This window comes from Microcebus murinus, chromosome 6 (assembly GCF_040939455.1).
Source record: "Microcebus murinus isolate Inina chromosome 6, M.murinus_Inina_mat1.0, whole genome shotgun sequence".
Classification (NCBI taxonomy): Eukaryota; Metazoa; Chordata; class Mammalia; order Primates; family Cheirogaleidae; genus Microcebus; species Microcebus murinus.
The window spans coordinates 36378826-36406759 of record NC_134109.1 but is presented as its reverse complement, the minus strand read 5'-3'; the positions used below and the strand labels follow the sequence as shown (position 1 = coordinate 36406759).

Below are 27934 nucleotides of genomic sequence, written 5' to 3'. Positions count from 1 at the left end.
TAGAGTAAATTCTTGCAAACTAACCCATCAAATTTTGTAGTCTCCTTATTTTTGAGGACTCCTGTACAATCTGACTGAATAATCCTATCTTCTGGCTATCGTCCTGACAGTGAAACATATGATTGATAAATGGGTTCTTTGAGGCCTGGATTCTGACTTAGTGCAGGTTTTCTGTGCAACCTAAAAAATTGCATTTTCTGTATCTCCATAATTATTTTAAAAATGACTTCAAAAATTATATGCTTAAACTATAAAAATTATATGCTTTATAACTTTAAAAATTATCGTGTATTTTATCAAATTTATTTTAGACAAACTAGAAAATAGCATAACTAATTATAAAGTTTAAAACATGTAAAACCAGACTACATATTATTTCTAGATACATGCATTTGTAGTTACAATAGAATAATATGCATGAGGATGAAGATAACTAAATTCAGTGGGGTTTTTTTCTGGGAAAGTAGGGGATGGGACTGGAGAGGGAAAGACAGAAGGCTTAAACTGTATCTGTGTTTTATTTCTTTAAGAAAATGTGATACTCGGATATGAGGTGCAACTAAAAAAAAAAAAAAGAAAATGTGAGCCAGATATGGTAAAATGTTAAAATTTGATAATTCCTAGGTACTTATTTTTTTCCATTTACTTTTCTGGGTATTTGTAATTTAATTAAAAATTTTAATATAGATGATTAAAACATGATCACCCATAATCTATCACTCACAGTTAACCATTATAAATAGATATGCAGTCTTTATGTTATATACAGCAAGAACCAGTATATATTCATGTAGGTATATTTGTAACAAAATGGGGGCATGTTATCCATACTGTTTTCGATCTGTTCTGATGAAACCTCTTTCTGAATTTGTATCTATTTTAATGGAGGCATGACGTTTGTTGTAAAGTACTAGATATTCCACTCATGGATAGTGGGAAATCATTATTTCTGAGGAGGTGCCCCAAGCCCAGTAATGCCGCAACCCTTGCAGACTCCTGGTTGGTACCACGTTGGTGGACTTGGATAAAATTTAGGACAATTTCTTGGGTTACCAGGCAAAGTCTATCATTCTCTTTCCTCACTTTCCCCCAAATAGGAGTCTCTCTTAGGGCTAGGCTTCCTGGAGTTGGGGAAGGATTGATGTGAGCACTCCCTTGTGGCCACCTCAGCTAGGATTGTGCCTGGTCACACGGGAAACCAGCCTAGTCTCACCCAAGGCCCATGTGACTGCTGCCTGGCTACCACAGATGAGGCTATCAAATGATAGCATCTGATGAGTGCCTATCAGATTAAAGCCGATCAAATCAAGCTTATTAACTGCATTGCTCATATCTATTATTATTGGTTGGTTATTCTGTCAGTTGAGAGAAGTGTATTAAATACTTCTACTGTGTTTGTGGATTTGTCTTTTAAAGTTTTGGATGGATATTATCATATTGCCCTCCAAAAAATCTGAGGCAGTTTGTACATTTACCAGCAATATAAAAATATCCAGTTGATTATAATTTCACCATCACTGGATGTTATTTAATTTTTTTTTTTTTTTTTGCCAGTGTAATATTGTAAAAACTATCCTTTTGTTCTCATTTAGATTTCTTAAATTATGAGTGCGGTTATGTTTTGTATATGTAGTGACACTTTTATTTTCTTTCTTGGGACTTGTCTCTCCATGTGCTTGACCATTTTATCTTCTGTGTGTACCCTTGTTCTTAATGGGTACCTTTCAATTGATCCAGTCTCTGAAGATACTCCCTAGATGCTCAATTTGGTTCAGTCCAGTTTAGTTTGACAGGTGTTGAGCTCCAGTGAAGTGCTCTGTAAGCACATCAGGGGGATGAACAGATGCTTGTCTTCAATGTGGGGTGACATGTCTGGATGAGGGTAAGGAGTGACCCGAGTCCAGACGGAAAGAAAGCCAAGGGGCAGCCCAGATGCTGTTACTCAGAGATGCAGCCCAGTGCTCATTTCACCAGGACTAAACTGTGACTGTCATAGCATACTTTTTACATCTTGTCTTGGCCCAATGCTGGTAACTTGTGATTCTGCGTGTGTTAACTCTTATTACGTCTTCCTTAGATCGAGGAGCTTGCCCAGACTCTTTCTTGCCATTACAATCAGCCTTCCCTGGATGATGTGAGTGTGGTCGATTCATCTCCTACCTCAAGTCCTCCAGCCAAGAAATGCTCCAAAGCTCGGGCAAGATGGCAGATGTCTGCAAAGAACGCTCTTCTATTGTGGGCTCAGGAACAATGTGCCACGTGAGTAGTTTGCTATGACCATGAGAGGCACACAGAGCAGCTGTCCCCACCAACACAACTTCACTGACTTTCCACCTCCCTCTCATGAAAAGAAAATTCTTACTATTCCCCTTCTTCTCAGTGAATGTCCCAAATGTGGAGGGCCATGGAGCTCCATGAGTTCACTTACTTTTGGTTTTAGGTGGCCTGTTATGACGTAGAAATAAAGTGTTATTGAAATATCCTTTTCTTTAGGCACCGTTCCCTTATTCATGTGGAAGGTGGATTTAGATTTTAAAGGTTTTACCACAGTATGAACTTTCTAAAAGACAGGCCTGTGTCTTAATTGACTATATAATTCCAGGACCTAACATAATGTGAGTTCATGGTGAGTGCTCCATAAATGTATCAAATGAATGAATAAGCAAATGAGTGAATAAGTAACCAATACATAAAACTAGCTCTTAGAGCTGTAGATGATTACATTGAGAGAACATAGTCCCCATTGTTTAGAAACTCAGCTCCATTAGCAGAGACAAGAAGTATGCATTTTAAGAAAGTGGGGGCCGGGCGCGGTGGCTCACGCCTGTAATCCTAGCTCTCTGGGAGGCCGAGGCGGGCGGATTGCTCAAGGTCAGGAGTTCGAAACCAGCCTGAGCAAGAGGGAGACCCCATCTCTACTATAAATAGAAAGAAATTAATTGGCCAACTAATATATACAAAAAGTTAGCTGGGCATGGTGGCAAATGCCTGTAGTCCCAGCTACTTGGGAGGCTGAGGCAGGAGGATTGCTTGAGCCAGGAGTTTGAGGTTGCTGTGAGCTAGGCTGATGCCACGGCACTCACTCTAGCGTGGGCAACAAAGTGAGACTCTGTCTCAAAAAAAAAAAAAAAAAAAGAAAAAGAAAGTGGGGATGGTGAAGGGAATTTAGTGCTCATAATTTCTTTTTTAACAAAGAAAAATATTTTCTGTTCTTGGGACATTTACGTTTCCATTTTAACCAATGGCTGGATGGAGTTTAGGATGAGTAAGGAATTTAGGATATCTCTCCCCTCAAAGAACTGTATAGAGTTCAAAGGGCAATTCCTTGTCACACCATAGTGTTGTCTAGGTAAATAGGACCATGAATGTGTTGCTGAGCCCTTTCCACTGCAGGATTTCTGAGTAAGTCCTTTCTAATGAAAGGCTGAGATTAATTTCTGCCTTTAACCTTACCTTTTTTTAATTGTCATTTATTTACTATATTTTATAAAAGCCACAAACATACATGACCTTACATATAGGTTTAAAGTATATTAAACGAAGTTTCTCTTGAATCTCCTAATGATAATTTTACTTCAGTTTTCTAAATTTTTTTTTCTATATACTTTTTAAAAAAATTTCAAGTACATTTGAAACTAACTATTCAGTGCTAGTATACAGAAATATAATAGATTTTTGTATTTAAACCTTATATCCTGTGACCTCACTAAGCTCACTTAATTAGTTATAATAACTTTTTTGATAAAATCTCTAAGATTTTCTGTATAGCTAATCATGCCATATGTCAATATAATCTTATTTTTCCTTTCTAATCACTATGCATTTTCTTTCTTTCTCTTAGATAAGACAGTTTTCTAAATTTTTATAAGTCCCAAACAGCAGGCCGGGCGTGGTGGCTCACGCCTGTAATCCTAGCACTCTGGGAGGCTGAGGCGGGCGGATTGCTCGAGGTCAGGAGTTCGAAACCAGCCTTGAGCAAGACGCCGTCTCTACTATAAATAGAAAGAAATTAATTGGCCAACTAATATATATAGAAAAAATTAGCCAGGCATGGTGGCGCATGCCTGTAGTCCCAGCTGCTAGGGAGGCTGAGGCAGTAGGATCACTTGACCCGGGAGATTGAGGTTGTTGTGAGCTAGGCTGATGCCACGGCACTCACTCTAGCCTGGGCAACAAAGTGAGACTCTGTCTCAAAAAAAAAAAAAAAAAAAAAAAAAAAATCCCAAACAGCACAGCACATGTGAAAAGCATATTCAGATTTATTTCATTTGTGCATAAGTAACCTTCAAACCCTTTCCAAGCCTCATATATTTTTCCAAAGTTTATCTTTTTTCCATGTACCCCTTTCTTGTTTTATGCTAAGCTCAGTCAGATGCAGCACCTCTTCTGAAGTAATTCATCATGACTTTATCCTAGTTTTGGCCATTATCAGTGGCATTATTATGTAACTTTTATTTCAGTAGTCTGTGACTCTCTGGGACTCAGATATAAAGGCAGTATTGTAAGTAATATCTTGTATTTTCTTATTTGTGCAACAAGTGGATCAGGCCCCATCTAAATGAACCTAGATCCTGCCACCCGTTCTGGAGCCTGACCCTGTCCTCTCTAAGGCCTGGCAGTGACATCTTCTTGTTGATCCTGGCATTGGCTCGTGAGTGCAGGACTGCCCTCGCAGCCTGGTGCCTTACTGAGTCCAGTGCCTGCCAGTCAGTGCCGAGCTGGTTCTGGCCGCCCGGGGACCCTGGAAGTGGCTTGGCCCTTTCCACAGCCACAGCTCCCATCCGTTTAGCTCTCAGTTTAGCGTAGTGTCTGAGAGTACACTCTGAAGCCGTAATACCTGGGTATGAAGTCCTGTCCCCCAGTCCTTTCTCATTGGTGACCTTGGACACCTGATATCTTTGTGCGCCAGTTTCATCAGTCATAAAATGTGGACCATAGTAATATGTTGTAAGGTGGTTATGTGTATCATCAGAATTAATTTTTTAAACCATTTAGAACAGTTTCTGGACACAGTAAGCACCACATATGTATGCATTAGACAACACAAAAATCCCTGACTGCTGTGTAGTTTATTACAATCACAGTTTAAACTTTTTTTCTAAGTAAACAGGAAAAACCCTGGTCATTGGGGGCAGACTATTTCTGAGTAGCTGTTATCATTTGATTCTTACCTTAATATAGTCCCTTGAATTTCTTCATGCGTTTTACGGGGTATTAAAGGACACTATAGTTGTTCTGGAATATTTTCCAGACGCTGTGGGCAACTATGCTGTTTTGCAAGACTTTCACTGATCCCTTATCAAAAGCGTAATAGTGATTGAGCGATTCAAAAATATTTATCTGTTAAGCTCCCATTATACGCCAGGCACTATTTGGGGTGAGTCAGGGCTTACATCTGGTGGGGGAAGCCGATGAAGAAATATGATAATTAGAGCCGGCGGTAAGGTCAGGGCAGACTTACGATGTGGTCACGCATGTGGAGAGTAGGGAGAGTGTCTCCTGTCGTGTCGGTGGTCGGGGAGGGTTTTGCTGAGGAGGGGGTTTGGAGCTGAGTCCCAAAGGGGCAGGCGTTGGATGTGTGAGAATGTGCAAGAAGGGCACGCAGGCACGGAGGAGGGCGGCCTTGAGAAACGGGAGTGAGGCCGGTGCGTCCATGCCACTGGAAGAGATGGGGGGATGTAGTGATGGGAGAGGCGGGCGGGGGCCAACTCACACGGGCCTTGTGTGCCCGAGTGAGAGACGTTATTCTAAATACAGTGGCCAGCTAATGATGTTTTCACATAGATTATTTTTAATTTTTATATAGTATATATATATATATAAAACATAAAATTTGTCATTTTGACCATTTTTAAAGTGCACAGTTAGGTGGCACTAGGTACATTCACACTGTTGTGCAACTGTCACCACTGTCCCTCCCCGGAACTTTTTTCATTTTATAAAACCGAAACTCTGCCCCCTGTTAAACAATAACTCCCTGTTACCCCTGGCAACCAGCATTACACTTTCTGTCTTTATGAATTTGACTGCTCTAGGTCCCTCACAACAGTAGAATCATATAATATTTGTCCTTTTGTGTCTGGCTTATGTAACTTAGCATAATATCTTTAAAGTTCATCCATGTTGCCGCCTGTGTCAGAATTTCCTTCCTTTTTAAGGCTGAATAATATTTCATTGTGTATATATCACATTTTGTTTATCCATTCATCCATGATGGTGGGTCTTAAGCAGAGGAGTGACAAGGTCTGTCTCTGCACTGATGTGGCACAATATATCCTTTAATTTGTCCCAGTGAGAAAGAAAACTGTTTCCTCTGGTGAAGGACCATAACTGGATGTAGACGTCTAAAGTCAGTCTTGAGCCAGCAGATTGTTGCGTGAGGAGTGTCAGGCCTGAGTGAGTGTCGTTACCACTGGGAGGCCTTTTGAAGAAACAGGTTTCAGGCCCACCTCCAAGTTTGATTCATTAGGAACAGGGATGGCCCGAGAATGTGCATTTCTACCACCTGCCGCCCAGGTGATGCCGGTGTGGCCGGTGTGGGGACCACATTTTGAGAACCAGCATTCTGTGGTATTTTCAGTTTCATCACACTTGGTGTTTTACTTTAATTTGACCACGAGATTGAAATAAAATTTTTACGTAGAATGATTTAAATCTTTTATTTGATTCACTCAATTTTGTTTTAACTATTATTGAATATAGTGGAAGTGTCTTGATATATTATTTTTAATAGTATTCACCATGTTTTTGTCCTTTTGTGGCTAGGCATGAGTCTGTCAGTGTGACAGATTTTAAGTCGAGCTGGAGAAATGGGATGGCTTTCTTGGCCGTCATTCACGCCTTGCGACCAGACCTAATTGACATGAGGACGGTGAAGCATGGATCCAACAAAGACAATCTGAAAGAGGCCTTCAGAATTGCAGAACAAGAATTAAAAATCCCCAAAATGCTGGAACCAGAAGGTAAAGAAGCTTCTTTCTTTTTAAAACAATTTTTATCATAAGGTACAGCATGAAGTTGATTTGAAAATAGTATCTAGGCCGGGTGCAGTGGTGTAATCCTAGCACCCTGGGAGGCCAAGGAGGGAGGATTGCTGGGCTCAGGAGTTCAAGACCAGCCTGAGCAAGAGTGAGACCCCATTTCTACTGAAAATAGAAAAAATTAGTTGGGGGTCTTGGTAGTGCCCATAGTCCCAGCTACTCAGGAGGCTGAGGCAGTAGGATGCTTGAACCCAGGAGTTAGAAGTTGCTGTGAGCTAGGCTGATGGCAGGGAACTCTAGCCTGGGCACCAGAGCGAGACTCTGCCTCAAAAAAGAAAAGAAAATAGTGTCTGTATGTAAGTAATATAACAGCATTATATTTTAGTCATGGAGGCTTTATAACTTAAACTATTTATTGAATTTTATAAAATCAAGAATTCCTTCCCATTAGTTAACTTCAGTAATTGTGGGGGAAGCTACAGCTGAAAGCAAACAGTGTTATTGGAAATAATTGGAGCTTTTGTCTTAATTTTCATCTATTGTTTTCTGTATTGTATTCTCCTGGATTCACTTATTCTGTTCTAAATGTCTTGTGTAAGATATTTCCTTGAGTCTTGAATTAAAGTTGTTTATGTCTTCCATTCCCTAATCCCTCCTCCTTGTTAAAGCTGAACCTCTATGAAAACAGAAGCTGCCACTTTCCTTATTAATCTCCCTACATGGTTGGCCAGGCTTTGCCCATTGATTCTGCTCCGTCAATCGCGTTGGATTGTTTGCAACAAGACCCCAAGTGCTAATTATATTTACAGAGATCATCATCAAATTAGAATTTATTCTAATTTCATAAAATTAAATGAATTTAATTCTTTCTCAAAAACACTTTACTTTGGATGATATTGTTTCATAATGTAAACAAAGCTATTAAAAAATTTAGATCATAAGGAAGGTATATAGGATTAGAGAAAATTATAATGAACTAACAGACCAAGTACATATAAATTCCACTCTGAGCTGTATAACCAGGGCTATGTATATAAATGTTTAATGATTGGCTGTCTTAAACAATGTGAAACATACACATTTATACATGTTATTAAAAATTTTACTGATAGAAAGGATGTATAGTACACAATTTACAAGTAATAATACAATTTATGACGTGCTTTATTATAAATTCCATATGGCCCCAAAATGCTTTTGTTGATTTTTTCCAAACTCTGCATCCATCTGTAACCAACTTAAGATTGTAGCTGCTGATCAAGTATAGTTCTCACATGAATGTTGGGTTATAATTTTCTTTATGTTATTGAGTGAGTGGAACAGCGAAGAGGTATATCAGAACCTCACTTGTTCTTCAGTGGCAGGAACGACTTCTTTGCTGAACTGAATAATCCTGGAAGATTATTTCCTCAACTTTTATGCTCTTCACAATTTAACAGGTATAGATAGATATACTTCTAAGATTTATCTGCATTGTTGGTAATTTCTTCATCCCCTTTTTAGCAATCAGCAAACAACAAAATCAAGGCCTCATTTGCAGATTTCTGTGGTGTAAATGCTACTAATATGACCGATTTCAAGCTATCAATGTGAAGTCATTGAACACAGAATTGGAAAAAGATGTGCAGTAGCAAACCCTTGTATGTTATTTCTAGTGTACAGATAAAATGGACATAAGTAACCTCAAGAGCATAGATAATAGTAAAATGCAGTAAAATAATTGGGAAGTGAAGAGTTTTGAGTATTTATTACCTTTGCTTTTAATGCAACTTAATTGTACACACATATCATTTAATTTTCAATGATGACTTTTTAATAGTCAGCTTACAAAACTGCTGAACACTTAGCCATCAGCTCTCTTAAGCTGGTGTGAGCCAGTTGGCTCCGCAACACTGCTGAGCAAGTGACTGGTTTGGTTTTCAATAGCTTTATTGAGATATAATTCACATACTCTATAATTTACCCAACTAACTGTGTAACTTGTGTTTTTTAGTATACAGCCAGCCCTCCATATTCATGGGTTCCACATCTGTGGAGTTAACCAGACACAGAAGAAAAATATTTGGGGAAAAAAAGATTGCATCTGTACTGAACATGTATAGACTTTTTTTTTTTTTGCCATTATTCCCTGAATAATACAGTATAACAACTATTTACATAGCATTTAGATTGTATTAGGTATCGTAAGTAATCTAGAGATGAGTGCTGGAACCAGTCCCCCATGTATACTGAGGAGCAACTGTATTCACAAAATTGCACAATCATCACAATCAATTTTAGAACATTTTCATCATCCTGAAAAGAAACCTGTGACCATTAGCAATCACTCCCCATTTTCCCCCACCCCCCGAGTCCCCACTACTTTCTGTCTTTATACATTTGCCCCTTCTGAATATTTCACGTAAATGGAATCACGCAGTATATGGTCTTTTGTGATTGGCTTCTTTAACTTAGCATAATGTCTTCAAGGTTCATCCATTTTGTAGCATGTATCAGTACTTCATTCCTTTTTTATTTTTAAATACACTTTATTTTTTAGAACAGTTTTAGATTTGCAGAAAAATTGGGAAGATAGTAGAGTAAGTTCCCATATACCCTGCACTCAGTTTTCCTTATTGTTAAATCTTATATCAGTATGCTACATGAAACCAATATTGGCATATTATTATAAGTAAAAGCTGTGCTTTATTCAGATTTCCATAGTTTTTACCTAAGAACTGTTTTCTCTTTTTATTTTTTATTTTTTATTTTTTTTTGAGACAGAGTCTCATTCTGTTGCCGGGGCTAGAGTGCTTTGGCGTCAGCCTAACTCACAGCAACCTCAAATTCCTGGGCTCAAGCAATCCTCCTGCCTCAGCCTCCCAAGTAGCTGGGACTACAGGCACACTGCACCATGCCTGGCTAAGTTTTTCTATATTTTTTTTAGTTGTCCAGCTAATTTCTTTCTATTTTTAGTAGAGAAGGTGTCTCACTCTTGCTCAGGCTTGTTTCGAACTCCTGACCTTGAGCGATCCTCCTGCCTAGGCCTCCCAGAGTGCTAGGATTATAGGCCTGAGCCACTGCACCTGGCCCTTTGCCATAATTTTCTTAAAACATTTAAGTATACATCATGCATGGCTTCATATCTAAAGAAACATTTTTAACATGAAATATCTAGTTAAGCCAGTATATTATTTTATGTATTTCTTTATATTTATACCTTTTTCATCAAAGATATTATAGCCCAACTCTTAGAAGTCCTTCCTTTATTGAAAGCCCACCCTCAGTTTTTTATTGTTAGCTTTTATTTGCTTACTGCCTTGAATATAGCATTTGTGTATGAATTAGATTAACTTTCTACCAGCTAATTTAGAATACCCTTTGACGTATTAAACATGTTCATTATAGCATGCATAGTGTGTTGTATTTGTTTGTTTGTTTTTCTCTTAACTTTAACTCTTTGAGGGGCAGATGATGTCTTAAGGCATCTAGCATCTACTTGTTGAATGAACAAAGTGTTGAAACATAAGATTTCCAAGGGTAAGGATTGTACCTTACATATCCTTATAGCCTCTGCCTGTGACCTGCATTTGTTGATTCTCTATAAACATTTGTTACATTGAGTTTAACTGAATTAATAAATAGAGAAGATTTTCTTTTTCCAATAACCTTTATTGGTTGTTTGGGCAATGTACCAGGAGACATCTCCAAGTTAGGTGTTCATTTCATCTGTGACATACTACGTCTCCTTCTTTTATTTATGTTCTACTTCATTTATTATATACTTGTAGAAGTTCTGCACTTAAAGAATTTATAATCTTTTAAACTTCTTTTAATTCAGCATTTTGCATTTGTTTCATCAGGGACTTTTTTTTTTTTTGCCCCACCCTGCCCATCCATGGACTCTTTAATGCAACACAAAGCCTGACTCTTAGAATGCTCTCAGTAAATTTACTTGTTCTGTGAATGAGTGAATAAACTGTGCATGTCTTAGGCAAATCTTATTTACAATATATACTTTTCGAAGTGCTTTACTGCACAAATGCTGAGACCAATGTGTCAGGAAAGGATTCCAGTTGCTATATGTTCCTGCATTCCTAGAAGAATTTCTCCTCTATGTCTCCAGAAAGAGGAATGCTTTGTTTTCTTTTCACCCATCCTGACTACTTATGTTCTCATATTAAATGCATACAACATCTGTGGTGATACTTTCTTATTAGAAAACTGAGGCTGTGCATGTACTGGTGTCAGGATTCAACCCAGATCTGTCTGACTACAGATCTAAGCTCAGTCTTGGAGCAAGGGTGAGTGAGCAGAGATTAAGTCACTGGTCGATTACTTTGGTTCATGCCAAGAGCCTATGAACCAAATGGCATAGGCATGGCATGTCCTGTCCTTGAGAATTCATTCTAGTAAATAGTATCTACAGCCAATTGGCAATGTGGTGTGTCTTGCAGATGTGGATGTTGTTAATCCCGATGAAAAGTCGATCATGACCTATGTGGCACAGTTTCTGCAGTACTCCAAGGATGCAGTTGGGACTGGAGATAAGGCTAAGGTATGTTGTCATAAGTACAAATCAAACTCATTTTGTTTACCCTCCCAATGGTTAAATTTTAAAAATTGAGATATAACTTGCATACAGAACTTACAGTACAGCTCAGTGAGTTTTGAGAAAGCATACACCCATGAAAACCATACTCAATCATGATGTAAAACTTTTCCCAGAATTTTCCATTATACCTCTTTTTTGTCTCTACTCCCCACTTCGGGCAACCGGTATTCTAATTTCTTTCAACTGTGGATGAATGTTGCCTGTTTTTAAAAAATTTTTTAAGTTAAAAGGGATGATTTATTAAAATTTTCTGAATTATCTAAAACAACTTTTAGATAGGCATTATATAGGACAAACGAAGTTAAGCTTGCTTTTAAAAAATTCTAGAGGTATCAAATTTTTGTCTATTGTTACATACTATAAAATTCAGCTATTTAAAGTATGCAGTTCAGTGGGTTTTAGTGTATTTACATGATTGTGCACTCACAATCATCATCTAATTTTAGCACATTTCCATTTTGCCTCTTCTTTAGCTTTGTATACATGAAATTATGTGATTCATACAAATGGGATTGTGTAATTCGTATAAATGGAGGCATTGTGTTTTACTGTTGATCCCTGTTTGTTGAGATACTCTTGATTTACTACTAGATTGCGATTTGATTATTCAATTTTTCCCTTTTGCTTTCAGTCAATTATACAAAATATTGTGGGTGAAAATTTCATAGAACTCTCTATGAAACTCTTAGAAGAAATTTAGAAGAGCTTAGAAGAAACTCTTATTCTGCTTCTGTGAAGATAAAATGAGTGCTGCGAATTTAGTAGCATGTTTATGAATAATTTAAAATTTATTTTAAACTCCTTTCCCAGGCTTGTTTACATGCATTTTATTTGACAAATTGGGCCTATGTTTTTCCAGCTGTTATGTGTGAGGCAATAAGCCAGATTGTTGCTCACTCTGGAAGAGAGACTCCAGCAGAGAGAGATGCAGGCTTAGAATTCAGTTCACCTATTTCTGACCTGCTGAGGAGCTACTCTTTTATAATTAATTTACATGTCAGAAAATAAAATTAAAAATTCAGCTGTCCATAAAATTGGATGGAAAAATATTAGAAATACTTCTGCTTAATAAAAAAGAAAGGAAATGAAGGTTAAATAAGAATGGAAATAAGATGTCACTTCTGCTCTATCCTCTAGCGGTGAAAAATGCTTCCATATGTAAGCAAGCTTACCACCTAAGCGAGCATCTAAGAAAAAAAATAATTGTCGCTCACTTCTGTAGGATAGCATAGCCAAAACCTTTAATAGTGTTATTTTTAGGATCTTTAAAATGTTCGAGATATTTTTGATGCCAGTGTTTTTGCTGGGTGTGAACAATCTCTTGAATTACCCCATATTTACATTTATTAGAAGGCAGTCATCTGAAATGCCTACTATAAAGAAGTGATTTAGAATAATGTTCTCTAAAATTGAGAATAATGGAAATGGATAAACCAAAAGCAGGGGGAGGAGGTTGCTCGCCCTTTTCTTTAGCACATTGTTATGTTCAGATGCAAGTCTCAACTGGTTTTAAAATTTAAGGTATCATGTGAATAAGGAAAATTAGTCTTTGGCATAATGAATCATTAGTGTGTAAGGATAGCATTATTTTACTGACATTTTGAGTTGTTAATTTTATTGTCAAAAAAATCACCAAGTTTATTTAGAATAGAGTTTAAATGTGTATGTGTGTGCATGTGTGAATTACAGGGAAAGGTGAAAGATGCCATGGTCTGGTTAACTCTGCAAAAGGACAAACTACAGAAAGTGTTAAAGGATTCAGAAAATGAGACCTACTTTAAAAAGTATCATGTAAGTATGACTATAAACAGCTATTTGTAATTTACTTTTTAAAAATGTGAAAATATATACACACACACACATTTTATTTATATATATATATATGTGTGTGTGTGTGTGTGTGTGTGTGTGTAAAATTTCAATAGATTTAGGGACCGTAAGATTTTTGTTACATGGATGAATTATATCATGCTGAAGTCAGGGCTTTCAGTGTACCTGTCACCAGAATAGTGTACATTGTACCCCATAGGTAGATTTTTGTCCCTCCCCCACCCCACCCTTCCCCCTTGCAGTTTTCTTTTTTAGCGAAAAGTAGTAAGTCTGTTTTTAGAAAATTCTTTTAGAGTTAATTATTTAAATATTAAATTAACTGCAAGTTTTAAGGCTGAATTCTAAAACCGTTTTTCTGAAACTTTTTCTTTCTTGGGACAGAGTCTCACTCTGTCTCCCTGGCTAGAGTGCTGTGGCGTCATCATAGCTCACTGTAGCCTCAAACTCCTGGGCTCAAGCGATCCTTCTGCCCCAGCCTCCTGTGTAGCTGGGACTATAGGTGTGAGCTACTGTGCTCAGCCTTCTGAAACCTTTTAATCTTGTTAAAATGCAGTCCTATTCAGTAGTTCTGGGGAATGGCCTGAGATTCTGCATTTCTAACGAGGTCCCAACTGATGCTGATGCTCCTGGTCCTTGCAGTACTTTGAGCAGCATGGTTCTAGAGTGGGGGTTGGCAAACTGTGGCCCACGGGCCCTGCCACCTGTCTTTCTAAATAAAATGTTATTGGGACAGAGCTGTGCCCATTTAAATGTTGTCTGCGGCTACTTTCACACTACAACCCTAGAGCCGAGTAGTTGAAATAGAGACTGTATTGTCACTAAAGCCTAAGATATTTCTTATCTTGCCCCTTTCAGTAAAAGTTCTCCAATCCCTAGCTTGGAGCAGAACATGCTTTTCAGAATTAATATTGAATCAAAAAAAAAAAAATCAGAAAATCAGGAATGAGTCTGGTTATCCCAGAAGTAGAGTATGGGGCCTCAACCAAGGAGTTCTTTGGGGGAATAAAGATAGCTGTTATTATCACCATATATAAAGACATATGCTATGTAAATAGGCACTTTGCTGATGAACACTTTATATGTTAAAACGTCTTGCTGAGTTTGATATCATTATTCTAGTTTTACAAGTGAAGACAATGAGGCTTAGAAGGACTAAGAGATTTATCTGAAGCCATGTACCTACTGAAAGGTGGAGGTGGGATTTGAATAGAGGTCTAGCTTCAAAGCCCTGGGTCTTCTTACATCTTGTTGCTTCTCCAGGATAAGTAGTTATACCGTGTAGAATCTTGAAAGAGGTTAACCTGAGACAACCCGTTGTCTATGCACTTCTGTGGTTCTCACCAGTTCTCTGTCATGAATAAGCTTAGAGATACTGTCTTGTGCTTACACAGCTCTTAGCACCTCTAGGCCTCCATCTCCCTGTCTGTTAAGCGAGTGGGTGGGATGAGTCCAGCTTCCCAACTCTAGCATTCACTGGGTCGTGTGACTTGTGGGCCATCCCATCCTCTTTGGTTTGGAGTCGTGGGGAAGGACGCGATCAGACATTCTCATCTTCCTTCCGTCTGAGCTGCATAGGCTTCCCGTGCTTCTTCCCGCTTAGCTCCTGCCTGAGACTTTTTCATTGACAAGATGCTCAGTGGAACAACGGAAGTGCATTGTCCTCACAGAAGTCTTTGATTTAATAATGTATCACAGAGTCATGTTTCTTAAATAGAAGGCCTTATGAAGTTATCGTCAGAAAGAATTAAAGGAAATTAATTATCCCTTGGTGTGCTCATAAAATTTAATTTAAAATGCTGTCAATAATTATGGATAATGCTTTAAATAATATTTATGGAATTGATAACTCTCAAATTCCAATATTTCACATAAAGATGAACCAAGAAAAGCTTTGCTTATTAAATTTTTGAAGGTGGAGACAAAGTGTTTTTATAAAGTTTGTATAAAATGAATTGGGAAGAATTGGCTGAAGCTCAGTTAGTCATAAATACTTCGAAAATCATTTATATACATGACGACTGCTGTCAGAATTTTCACATCCATTCATTCTTATTTTGTTGTTAACACATATGGGAAGGACAAACCAACTCACATTTTTCATGTGGCTTCATGATCTGTCCTCTATAGCCAGGTGGCCTCGCTGCTCCATTCCAGTAGAAATCTAACAATACCGACATGAGACACGGCTGAGCAAGACCCGTGTCATTATGCTGGCACCCAGGTTGTCATAGTGCACTCAAGAAAGAGACCAGATCAGAGAGACGGTATTAGATCCAGGGGATTTTACCTTTGAGTGAAAACTTAATATAACCTATAGTGATGGACCTCAAAATGTGTAACAGATTACCTTTTATGAATGGAATTAAATATTTCAGTCTTTAAAATACTCTTCTAATTATAGAGCTTGCTGTCCTTTATGGAGTCATTTGATGAAGAAAAGAAACCTTTCTTGGACATTCTGTCGGTTAAAAGGAATCCGGATAAGCTGGATGAAGATCAGTTACAGTTGAGAGAAGCCTGGGATAGTCTCGAGAACCAGGTTACTGTTATGTTTATTTTCAGTGTTCTTCTTTGTTTTGTTAGATGAAGACTCATCAAGTGGTGATGCCCGTTGCATCACCATGTCAGCTCCTGTTCTGATCACAGCTTTGACATCGACTCTTGTAAAAGATAAGAGCTGTCTGTGACAGGTCCCCAACAAAGTGGAAGTCAAGGAAGAAGATATTGTCTGTATAGTTCAGACTGTTCTAGGCCACAGAGACCTGGCCTAATTTTGCTGAATATGAAAAAATTACCCCAAATAATGAGAAAAACCATAAAAAGAACGATTTTGCAAAATTAGATGGTGCAAATTGATAGTACCCTGGAAAACCATTCCTTAGTCAGGTAGACTGCAGCTCATTTTCTTGGTGTGACAAAATGAGACATGCTAACTTTAAAGTTATCATGTGTATAAAAGTTAATATCATCTAGACAGTTTCTGGTTCAATAGTTTGAGAATAGAGATATCTCAAAGCATCATATAGTAAATGGTTTCATTTTTTTGCTGTAGAAAATGGCAACATTATGTTATTTTGACCTGATAAGATCTTACATAAATTTTCAGCCAAATTGAAAAGTAATTGTCTAAGAAAGGAAGTGTGGAATCAGTTTTCTATGTTAAGAGAGAAAGGAGAGGAATGAAAGGTAAACATTTCCTTCTGTTTGCCCTCTTCAGACTGCTACATGAATAGTGAGTGCAGCCCTGAGTCAGAAAGCATGGGCTTGGTTTCATTTAAAATATATACAGCTTTCTTTTGTTTGTGCAAAGAATAATAATTCGATTAGAGGTGCTGTTCTTAGCCTCTTTAACTCAATCCTTTTTTCAATTTTCGGGCTTATTTTTTATTTTGTGGCAAATGTACAAATGATTAGATATAATAAAAGGAAATGCTGACTTGTTTATATTAAATTTCACAATAATGAAAACTTTTTTTCATTCTTTTTCCAACTGGAGACTTATTGGCATATAGTTCATGATTTAAGATTGTGGAATTATCTTTACCATGTGCCTATTGAGAAAATAAACTTGTAAAGCAAGAAAAGCAAAACAGAATGGGAAAACGGGAATATTTATTGCTTCTATTTTATGAATAATTCCATTTGACTCCCTTAAAAGAGCCAAGCTTTGTCCTCATTTTGTATACTCCAGGTAGTTGGTAAATGTCTTTTGGATATTTACTTTGCATGTAACAAGCACTCAATTTTTCAGTGATTTAATGATGAATTAAGTATCTCATATAATATACAGATTTTGCATTCTCTTTCCCATATTAAAAAACAATTTAAGAATAGTAACAGTTCATTTAGTAGAACTAGGTAACAGAAAGAACATATAGACTTAAGACCAATACTTTCATTAAAGAAAGTTATTTGACTGAAACAAATTTTGATTTGTGTTTGAATGTCTTTGGAATGAGAATACCTCAAAAGTGATAAAAGAGTTATGTGAATTTGGGTAAAAAGTCACATTCCTAATAGGGTTGTCAGGAAAAGAGGTGGCCTTGGAGGTGGAGTTTTACTTTGCCTAATATTTCCAGATGTTGGCTAGGCCTGGTGGCTCACGCCTACAATCCAAGCACTTTGGGAAGCTGATGTGGGAGGATCACTTGAGGCCAGGAGTTTGAGACTAGCCTGGGCAAATAACTAAAAGCAAATGCTGAGTTGTTTATATTAAAGTTCACAAGAATGAGAACATTTTGCCTATCTCTACAAAATATTGAAAAACTAGCCATTCATGGTGGTGCATGCCTGTAGTCCCAGCTACATGGCAGACTAAGGTAGGAAAATCCCTTATGCCCAGGAGCTTGCAGTGAGCTATGATGATGCCACTGCACTCCAGCCTGGATGACAGAGTGAGACCCTGCCTCAAAAAAAAAAAAAAAAGAATTCTGGACATTAGTCTAGAGTTGGTGTTCTTCTGAGGTCCTCCCCAAGCTCCTCTGCCTGGCTTTGTTATGTCATTTACCACACTTTACTGGAACTGTGCTCTTGTCTGCTTCTTTGCAAATAGGCAGTTCAGGCAAGAGTGTGGCTTCTATTTATTTGGTTGACCCTCTGATGCAGGGTTTTGTTGAAACTTATTCTTCCATTTGTACACTGCACATGGGTCTGGGCAAGGCCCTTCTCTTGTTTTTATTCATTTGCTTTAATTGTGTGTCTACTGCCTTTCACACTCATACCCTCTTTCCATTCCCCTTTCTCCTTAAGCCACTATTTTGATGTGTTTAACATGTACCTTTTTGTTTTATATGTTTTTGCAAAATACACATTGAGTTTATGTGTACGTGTATTTTTAGGTTGTGTAAATTGAGGTTATATGTTGTTTTTTTTGTTTTTTTTTTGTGATAAGTCTAAGTTTTGCTATATATGTTGTTTCTTACTTTTATTTTTGAGCACAATGGATTTAAGTTGCTTCTGTGTTGCCATGTGTGCCTGTAATTTGCCCCTAACTGCTGCACGGTACCGTGTGGTGGGCGACTGCCACGTGTCCCCTCTGTACTCCAGAAGCCTCCTGTATCTTTACTCCCTATTCTTTGCATAAGTGGTTATTTGTAAATGTTTGCTCAATGAATGAATGATTGGTGAGTTTTTTTTTTAAAGGCCCCATACTTTGGCAAAAGAGTGAGTGAGTTTTGATGATGCTTAGGAGCAGGGGACATCCAGATAGAAGGGGCAGCGAGAGCGAGGACACGAGCGTACAGAGCGTTGGGAGAAACAAGTAGTCACACACGTGTGCTTGCAGGGAGTGGCGGGCGGCTGAGGAAGGAGGCGGTGTGCCTGCATCGAGGGGGGCCGTGGTGAGGGACAGATATTCAGGAGCTGTGGTAGAGCTATCTCGTGTGAACACATGGTAAGGGCTAGTGAGGAATGCGATCTATAAATCCGTGTGGCGGATGTAGTCGTACAGTCAGAGAACACAGGGCCCAACACAGGGCTTTCAAAGGGTGATCTTTCAATACGATAGTCCATCCTTGCTCAGATGGGTACTTTAAATCTTTCAAATCTCCCCCCCATACCTTATCATGGGTTTATCAAAACATTTGTTTTTGCTTATGCTGCCTGTTCCTACAGCTTTTGAACAAAGCATGTTCCTGATCAGCAAGTAGCTAAATGATGTTTGTTTTTCTCAGTAGAGATGTTTTATTACATTGTTATTTTAGAAAGGTTTATTTCTCAAAATATACTTAAAAGATGTCCACATCGTGAGAATGATCAACTTCAATGGCTTCCTCTGCATCCAACTTGGCCTCTCCATGTCCTTCTTGTGACTCATCAAGAGAGGCCAGGGCCTCATTTGTGTCACTTGCAAAAGTTTCTGTGATGTATCATCATCTTCTTGAAAATTTAGACTTTTAATAGCTTGTTTCATCTTTTTCTTCAACACCTGTGTTCTCCTCTTTCTAACAGCTTTTTAAATTTTCATATTCCTTTTGATTTTCAATGTAGAAAATGTCCTTAATTTGTTCCTCGCTGATACTAGGAGTATTTTTCAGGAGATTCAGAAAAACTCCACCTGGTGTTCTTCTTTGACTACCATTCATAACCGTTGGGAACAAGCTAAATGATGTTTAAAGAAGTTTATCCATTGATAAACATTTCCTTGAGGGACGGATCACATTGATCAGTCTTGGCGTTCAGAGAAAATGTGTAGAATTAAACATACTGTATGTGAAGAAATAAACTAGAAAAGTTCTGCTACTGAGGGACATCTTCCTTTCTTTTTTTTTTTTTTTTTTTTTTGGCATTCCCAAACATTCTGTATCTTCCTTTCTTTCAGATTAATGCGTGGAAAACACAGCTGAATTATCTCCCCCTCAAGGAGATCGAAGCGTGGCTCCAGGAGGTGGAGCAGCTCAGGGCTGAAGATTTGCCATCCTCCCAGGATTACTCTGAAGCCATGACTCTGACACAAGAGAAAATGACTCTATTCAAGGTTGGAAAAGAAAAAGAGATGTGGAAAAATCTATACTTTGTTAGGGATTATTCTTGAGGAAGACTTTGTCCTAGAAAGAAGAGAAGAAAATATTGTGGGTATCTGATGGTTTAGAATGATTCCCCTGGAAATTTTGGGGATCTGGAAGATACTGTCACATTCATGACCTGTTGTGCTAGTTTCAGGTTGAGACAGTAAGAATGAGTACAAATAGAGTTCTAAAGCAACTCTAAAGTCTGACAAAAAAGGAAAAGGCCCGGTGGTGAGGGGGAGACTGGTTTAAAATGTGGGAGAATGGGTTCTCACTAAAATGGCACAAAGGAATTTGATATGTGAGATTTATAGCATGTGAGCCCACAAAGGAATGGAAAATACACCAAAAATAAAAGATTTTGATAATGGTTTTACCAAAGAAATTGCAGTCTGCCTCTCTGTAAAATGTTTCAATTTAAAACACTAATGAGAAAAATATTTATTCACAAAGTCTTAGTTAAAAAAAGGGGGGCTTTAGGATTTTTTTTTTGAAAAAAAGATTTAATGCAAATGAGATTAATAAACCCTCAATTATAGTGTTTGGCAATAAATCTGGTTTATGTCATGCTAAATTTCTTTTCAGAATCTGATGGATAGATTTGACTGTTATTCGAACATTCTCCTTACATTTGAAAATAGAGATGAAAAACATTTGCCATTGGTACCACCTAACAAATTGGAGGAAATGAAAAGACGGTTTGTAACACTACCATTTCACAACTGCTGGTACTGTTCATGTTTGAGCACTAACCTTGTGCTCCAGGGACCACAAAATACAGACTTCTAGATAATTTCTGACAAGTATTCTCCTTTAAGTCTTGATAATAGTATCTTCATGTTTTATGTAATAATAATGTTATTTCCTATTTAACACACTTCCTTTTTTATTGAATGGTATAATATGGTGTAGGAAAAAGTTCTGGGGTTAGAGTTAGAAACTGAGCTCTATATCTCGGTTTTGGCTAAGTTATTGTCTTTTTGAGCATGTTTCCTCATTTGTAAATGTAGGGTGATGATAATTACCCTGTACATGTCTTAGAAGGATACTGGATCAACTGAGGGATAGCATATGAGAGCACTTTATTATCAACTGTAAAATACTGTAAATATAGAGATTATTTAATTGATGACTATCCTTATTATCTTTTCTCATTATTCATAAGCAATTTATGAGAATAATGAGAAGGTGTTAGCCTTAATACAAAAAACTATTAATACATAAACTATTAAACTATAGTTTTTATTAAGTTATACAGAAGTTTTCAATTTTAGTAAAATATTTTGTAGATCAACATTTTATTACAAGATTTCTCAATAGGGGAATAGTTTCTTCAGAAAATGTTCTGTTTTTGATGTTTCACCTTAGCAGTGGTTGTTTTATATCTAGCCACAATATTTATTTTTCACTGTTTAGAAGAGAAAAAAAAAGACTTAAGGATACTTCTGAATTTCATGTTTAAAAGAAAAAGTTGAAGCCCCCCAATTTTTTAAAATGCTGAACAGATTCTTCACATTTGTTCAATAATATTAAGTTAAATTTTAAACCTGCATGTTGTTTTCCAGAATCAACAACATTTCAGGGGGAAAATCCATTCTACTTCTAGAATTTCATTACTATAAGTGCTCAGTGCTTGGTTTGCTAGATGAAGTGAAATCAAAATTGGACGTTTGGAACATTAAATATGGGAACAAAGACTCTGTGGAATTACTGCTGGAAGACTGGCATGTAAGCTGTTTTATTTTGTGTCTTAGGCAACTATTTTTCATGTCTGGGAGCTGGATTTGCATTTCCCTTGGTGTGATTTCCCATTAACTCTTCAAGTTTTAAAGATAGGGTTTCTCGGTAGCTTTCATTAGCTTAAATACTGTCTGAAGTATAGGTAGTCAAATTGCAGGCATAGGGAGGAGTAAGAAAGAGAAAACAGCATTTTTACCACCCCAGGAGAGATTAGGAGTTAACCAGGCCAATTAATTTAATAGAGAATGTTTGGGTGTTTTCTCCCTTCAAAATTCCTTCGTTCGCTTACTCGAAATCTTGCTTAATATTTTTTTTCCCTTTCTGATCATGGGTTCATTCATTAATTATATTTTTCTAACAACATTTTGACCTTAGCCTCTCTTAAGTTTTAGTAGTTAGGAAAACAATATTTTTTGTTCTTTCTTGAGGCTCTTTTTTTTTGGCCTTAGATCTTCCGTTTTATAGGACAAAAATGTTTCAATTGATTTAGCTACAAGTGTGTTCACTTCTAAATTAAAACTAAAGCATCACAGAAATGTCACTAATGTCACTTCTACACTTAGGCCTTAATCTGTCTTTCTCTTTTCCTCCTTTTGGAAATGAGGAAGAAAAAGGAAAAATCAAAGATTGTAAATTTCATTGCAAAAATTTAAAAGTGTGATGAAGAGAAATTTATTTACAAGTTATGATTTAAATACTGTATGTTTCCAAACAGGAAGCATAAATGTAGTTCTAAATTAGATTAGATTTAGAATATTTTTAGTTTTTTGGCCATCTTTACATTTTAATTTTTGTATTTAAAGAATCATATTACTGGCACATATAAATATACAATAAATAAGAATTTTGAATTAGCTCAGTATTTTTCCATGGCAGAATTTGGTTAATGGTAGTTTCTGAAATGTTTTTGTGTGATGGATGATACCTGTTTATAACATACTTTAATGTATCTAATAAAAATTACTCAGTGTTAATAAACCACATGAAATAAGAACTGATACAATTATGCAATATTAATATGTAAAGTAGGAGATTTTGAAATTGTTGTAAGTACTTGCCTTTTCCCACAAGAGGAAAGCCATTGTAGAACCATATCACCACGTTAAGACGAACTTTGTCAGGTATCATACCTATATAGTGTTCTTACTCATATCTCCTAGATCTTAACTGTCCTTCATGGAATGCTCTTCCTCTTTTCCTACCAGATATGTAGTATAAAAGCCCTAAAGACATTTTGGTAACTATGTGTTTCTTTAATATCTATGTTATGTCACTATCTGGATTTCCTGGTACATTTTTAAAAGTAAAAACTGTCAATATGTTTTTTTTTCCTTCCCCTCCAACCTCAGGAATTTATTGAAGAAAAAGAGTTCCTAGTTCAACTTGATACTTCTTTCCAAAAATGTGAAGAGATTGCTAAGAATTTGGGTAAAGTAGTTCAGTTACTTTTTGATGGAATGACCATCACTTAAGAATAACATTTTATCTGTTTGGCTTCATTTATTCTTTAATGTTTTAGAAATTAGTTTTATATGCATGTTTCCTTGGAAAATTCTTGCCTTTACATTTAATATCATCAGAGTACATATTATTTTGCCTCTGTCAATTAATATGCAAATATTTTTGACAGTATTTTGTTAATAAGAAATCATTTTCTAAGATTACCTTCTTGTTTTGTTAATATTGTAGCTGGAGAATGTCAGAATATCAGTAAACAATATGTGATGGTGAAAGATAATGTTTGTATGTATAGAAAAAATATATATAATGTGAAGTCTACTCTACAAAAAGTTCTGGAGTGTTGGGCTACTTATATGGAAAACCTTCGCTTACTAAAGGATTGTTTTGAGGAGACAAAGAAGGAACAGATTAAAGAGGTATTTGCAGTCTAATGGTACCTGCTCAATTTTACTTTTTAATTTTGTTCTGTTTGGAGACCCTCATTTTCAATCCAAAGATAAGACTCCAGAAAAGAGTGAACTTGTGTTTTAAAAAATTCCCTAAAGTCTTGGAAAGAGTTTAGTTTCTTCCCTATATAATTTTCCAAAGGAAGTTTTCTCCACATGGGTTTTATACATACACACACACACACACACACACACACACACACACACACACACAAATCTTTATTGAGCTATAATTTATATACACAGTACAGCGTTTCAGAGATATTTTGCTAAGCTTTTTGGAGAGAAAATAAAAGACATATTAGTCAAATTTCATGTAGGGCAAAAAAATAAATAAATAAAAGATATAATGTACTGGGTATCTTGTAGACACATTTAAAATAAACTACTGTCTAAAAAGAAGTCTTCCCAAGTTTCTAGAGGAGGAAAATCAAAATACCTTAGGCTTATGTGGAGAGGTGTAGAAGAAATGTTAATGTAATTCATTATTTTTTTCATTTGTTGTTCATATAATAATCTTTTCTATGATTATCTGAGGTAGATTTTCTTTCATTTGTTTTTCTCTGTTGCAAATGGATGTAGATAGCCTTTTAGAATGGAAACTAAAATTACTCAACAGAAAATAGGTTATTTGAATGAAAGTAAAATTTGTGTTAAGTGTATGAGTGCACAAAATGAGCATTTTAAGGGTTAGTGAGTCATTACTTCTCTTTGGCACTTATATTGATGCTAGAAATTCAGTTCTTAGGCTTCTGACAGTTCTTTCGTCTTTAAAGGACTTCTATTAAAATATACATAACTCTGAGAAAAATAACACTCGAAGCCTGCAATTCCCAAACTCTGCTGAGATGCTACGGGCTACCAAAGAGAACTAAGAGAACTTATAGGATACTCTAAATTTTGAGAGAGACACAGAAACGCCAATATCTTGGATACCATGCTACTACTAAGTTGTCATCCTGACTGCTTAAAAATGGAAACTGTTAGATAATTCTTCTGGCCTAGGGACTTTGTGGAAAGAATTACTGACACATTAAGGGTGCCATGAACTGAATGGGTTTGAAAACCTCTGCCGTAAGCTCATCAGCCACTGAGAAAGATAGATCAGTTGCTTCCCAAAAGTCCAAGACCAGGAGTAATGAATGGTAGACAGGTGGCACCTGCCATTTAGTGATTTGGGACGAAGAGCCAGACCAACAGGAATGGGAGAAGCCTAAGGGGAGAGTCAGAGTCTCTGTAAAAACTGTCACACTCACTTTTGCTTAGAACTTTCCTTGGTAGATAGCTATTATAAATGATAGACAAATATTATGTCATTAAAATATTATATTGATTATATGTTATGTAGGTTCCGTTTGAGACACTCTCCCAATGGAATCTAAATCATACTACTTTAAATGGAGCAGGAAATTTCCTCATTGAAGTTAGCGATGATGCAGTTGGATCTTCTATTTCTAAAGAACTGAGAAGGCTGAATAAAAGATGGAGAAAGCTTGTTTCAAAAACTCAGCTTGTAAGTTCTTTTGATTGGTTACAGCTTTATTTAGATGTAATTCACACACCATATACTTCATTTATTTTAAGTGTATAACTCATTGGTTCTTAGTGTGTTCACAGAGTTGTGTGGCCATCACCATAATCAATTTTAGAATGTTTTCATCACTTTATAAAGAAACCTAGTACCCATCAGCAGTTACTCCCCATTTCCTCCCAAACCCTAGCCCTAGGCAACCACTAATTTACTTTCTGTTTCTATAGATTTGCCTGTTTTAGACATTTCATATAATGGAATTATACAATACGTGGTCTGTTGTGACTGGCTTATTTCACTTTGCGTGATATTTTTAAAGTTCATCCACATTGTAGTACTTAATTCCTTCTTATTGATGAATAATTGTCATTATACCACATTTTGTTCATCCTTCAACAGCTGATGCATATTTGAGTTCTTTTTACTTTTCTGGTATTATGAACAATGCAGCTATGAACATTCATGTATAAGTTTTTGTGTAAACATACATTATCATTTCTCTTGAGTATATACCTAAGACAGCCTTATAATAAACAGCTTTCTTGTTGAAATTTATCGTTAAGAAATAATATAGGCATTGTTTTACCTACTAGATTTCAAGGTTCTTGAGTCCATACACTGAGCCTTATTTATCTCTGTATTTAGTACAAAGCCTCATAAAAGCAAGACTTTTAATAAATATTTTTTCAACTTAAATTATTCTACTTCTTATTCTTTTTCTGAGACAGGATCTCACTTTGTTGTGCAGGCTAGAGTGCCATTGTATACTCATAGCTCACTATAACTTTAAACTCCTGGGCTTATGTGATCCTCCTGCCTCAGCCTCCTGAGTAGCTACAAGCATGTGCCACCATGCCTGGCTAATTTTTTTGCTTTTTGTAGAGACAAAGTTATACTATGTTGCTTAGGCTGGTTTGGAACTCCTGGCCTCAAATGATCCTCCCACTTCAGCCTCCAAAAGTGCTAAGATTACTGGCGTGAGCCACTGTGCCCAGCCTATTCCTTATTCTTAATGATTTGAGACTTAAGTGTTTTATTGGAAATGCCCATATTTTATAACATTGCTACTAGATGATAAATCCTAAATACATATTTGAACATATTATATCCACTTACTGTTTATAATATATATTAGCATAAAAATAAAAATGAGCATTAAATTTCAGGAAATTCTTTTACAGGAAATGAAACTACCACTTATAAAAAAACAGGATCGGCCCATTTTTGACAATTCTGGAAATATTCTATCTAAAGAAGAAAAACCAGCTGTTGATTTTTTGGTAGATACATCAATAGAACTTCCTGAATATCACTATCAGAATATAAAGGTAAAATAGTCATACTTTGTGTATTTTATTTGCAAGTAGAAATAATTTAACTTTGCCATTAAAAAAATCATATTGTTGAGACAATGATAAATGTGTGGATTACTAGATAACATTTAAAGTGTGATAATTTTCTAGGCAAACACTTAAGTGGTTCCCCCCATTAAGTGACCTTTAGCACAAAAGTCTACTTCACTTACTGTCTCTTCCCACACCGTGGAGTTCCACAGGCACACAGAAGCACTCATGGTTTCTGAGCGGCGTAAATTTGAGTTGATATTTTCTTGAGATTACTTTTGACTAGTGCTCAGAAATTGTCTAACTTTAGGCCAGACCCTGGGTTCTTTGTGTGAGGCTGCTGTAAAATGGGGAAAAATATCTTTCTTCATTGTTTTTTGGGGTAATTTGGGGAATGACTTTAGATTATAGGTAAGAATATGGAGAAGGAACAAAAAAAATATAAAATATCGTGCATGTATAAGACATAATACCTATGGTTTTGTAAATGTGCCTCCTTCAGAATAACAACTTATACAGCTTTACTTAAAGTAATTTTTAACTGGCTCTGGCCAATTGCTGTGATGGAGTTTGGTGTTTTCCCACCATAGGGACGCCTAGCCTGCTCAAGAGAATCTGGAAAGATCTGAATTTATGCAATATGCTTTAGAACACTATACTCTTCTGATGCATTTAAAAATGTGATCTGATTAAAAACAACTTTAAGAATGTATCTATGTAGCCTGTGAATATATGCAATTATAATTTGTCAATATATAATAACAGAAGACATATCTATCATGTAAAGCTATATAGTATTACCAACCTATAGAATACTGAGAGATTATTAATGAGAAAAGATAAGTTTGTTTAGGCCGGGCGAGGTGGCTCACGCCTGTAATCCTAGCACTCTGGGAGGCCGAGGCAGGTGGATTGCTCGAGGTCAGGAGTTCAAAACCAGCCTGAGCAAGAGGGAGACCCCGTTTCTACTATAAATAGAAAGAAATTAGTTGGCCAGCTAATATATATAGAAAAAATGAGCCGGGCATGGTGGTGCATGCCTATAGTCCCAGCTACTCGGGAGGCTGAGGCAGCAGGATTGCTTGAGCCCAGGAGTTTGAGGTTGCTGTGAGCTAGGCTGACGCCACAGCACTCACTCTAGCCTGGGCAACAAAGCGAGACTCTGCCTCAAAAAAAAAAAAATTTTTTTTTTGTTAAAATTTGATTCTGAATTTATTCTTGATATTTTACAAGTATTATTACTAATAGCTGTAATTAAATTGTATATGAGTTTTAGAAATGTGTTAAAGATTAGAAAATTAGGATATTGCCTTTATAATCTTACCTATAAAATGCAGATAATATGATGTAACTGGTAAGCATGATATTATAATAAAGAAAACATGAATAAAACTTTTAACTTGTAAAATGATACATACTGTCATAAAGTGTTATCATCATTGTCCAAAAACTAGATCTTATGTTTAGAATATGTTGAATTAGCATTCTGCAGTAAAGAAAAAA

The 27934-nt window shown here is 36.5% G+C and overlaps 1 protein-coding gene across 6 annotated transcripts in view; it reads left to right on the top strand.

The window, feature by feature from the left end:
- The window catches only part of SYNE2 (spectrin repeat containing nuclear envelope protein 2), a 306127-nt gene that overhangs the window by 75466 nt on the left and 202727 nt on the right, over positions 1-27934 (top strand). For 5 of the 6 annotated variants that reach the window (XM_076003979.1, XM_076003977.1, XM_076003980.1 and 2 more), the window contains exons 7-18: positions 2078-2259; positions 6766-6962; positions 11417-11517; positions 13264-13365; positions 15806-15943; positions 19724-19879; positions 20496-20608; positions 21476-21638; positions 23000-23078; positions 23340-23527; positions 24906-25070; positions 26270-26416. In XM_076003979.1, coding sequence (XP_075860094.1) covers positions 2078-2259; positions 6766-6962; positions 11417-11517; positions 13264-13365; positions 15806-15943; positions 19724-19879; positions 20496-20608; positions 21476-21638; positions 23000-23078; positions 23340-23527; positions 24906-25070; positions 26270-26416 — 1731 coding nt within the window. The remainder of the gene's footprint in view (positions 1-2077; positions 2260-6765; positions 6963-11416; positions 11518-13263; positions 13366-15805; positions 15944-19723; positions 19880-20495; positions 20609-21475; positions 21639-22999; positions 23079-23339; positions 23528-24905; positions 25071-26269; positions 26417-27934) is intronic. The other variant, XM_076003981.1, reaches the window with a different exon arrangement.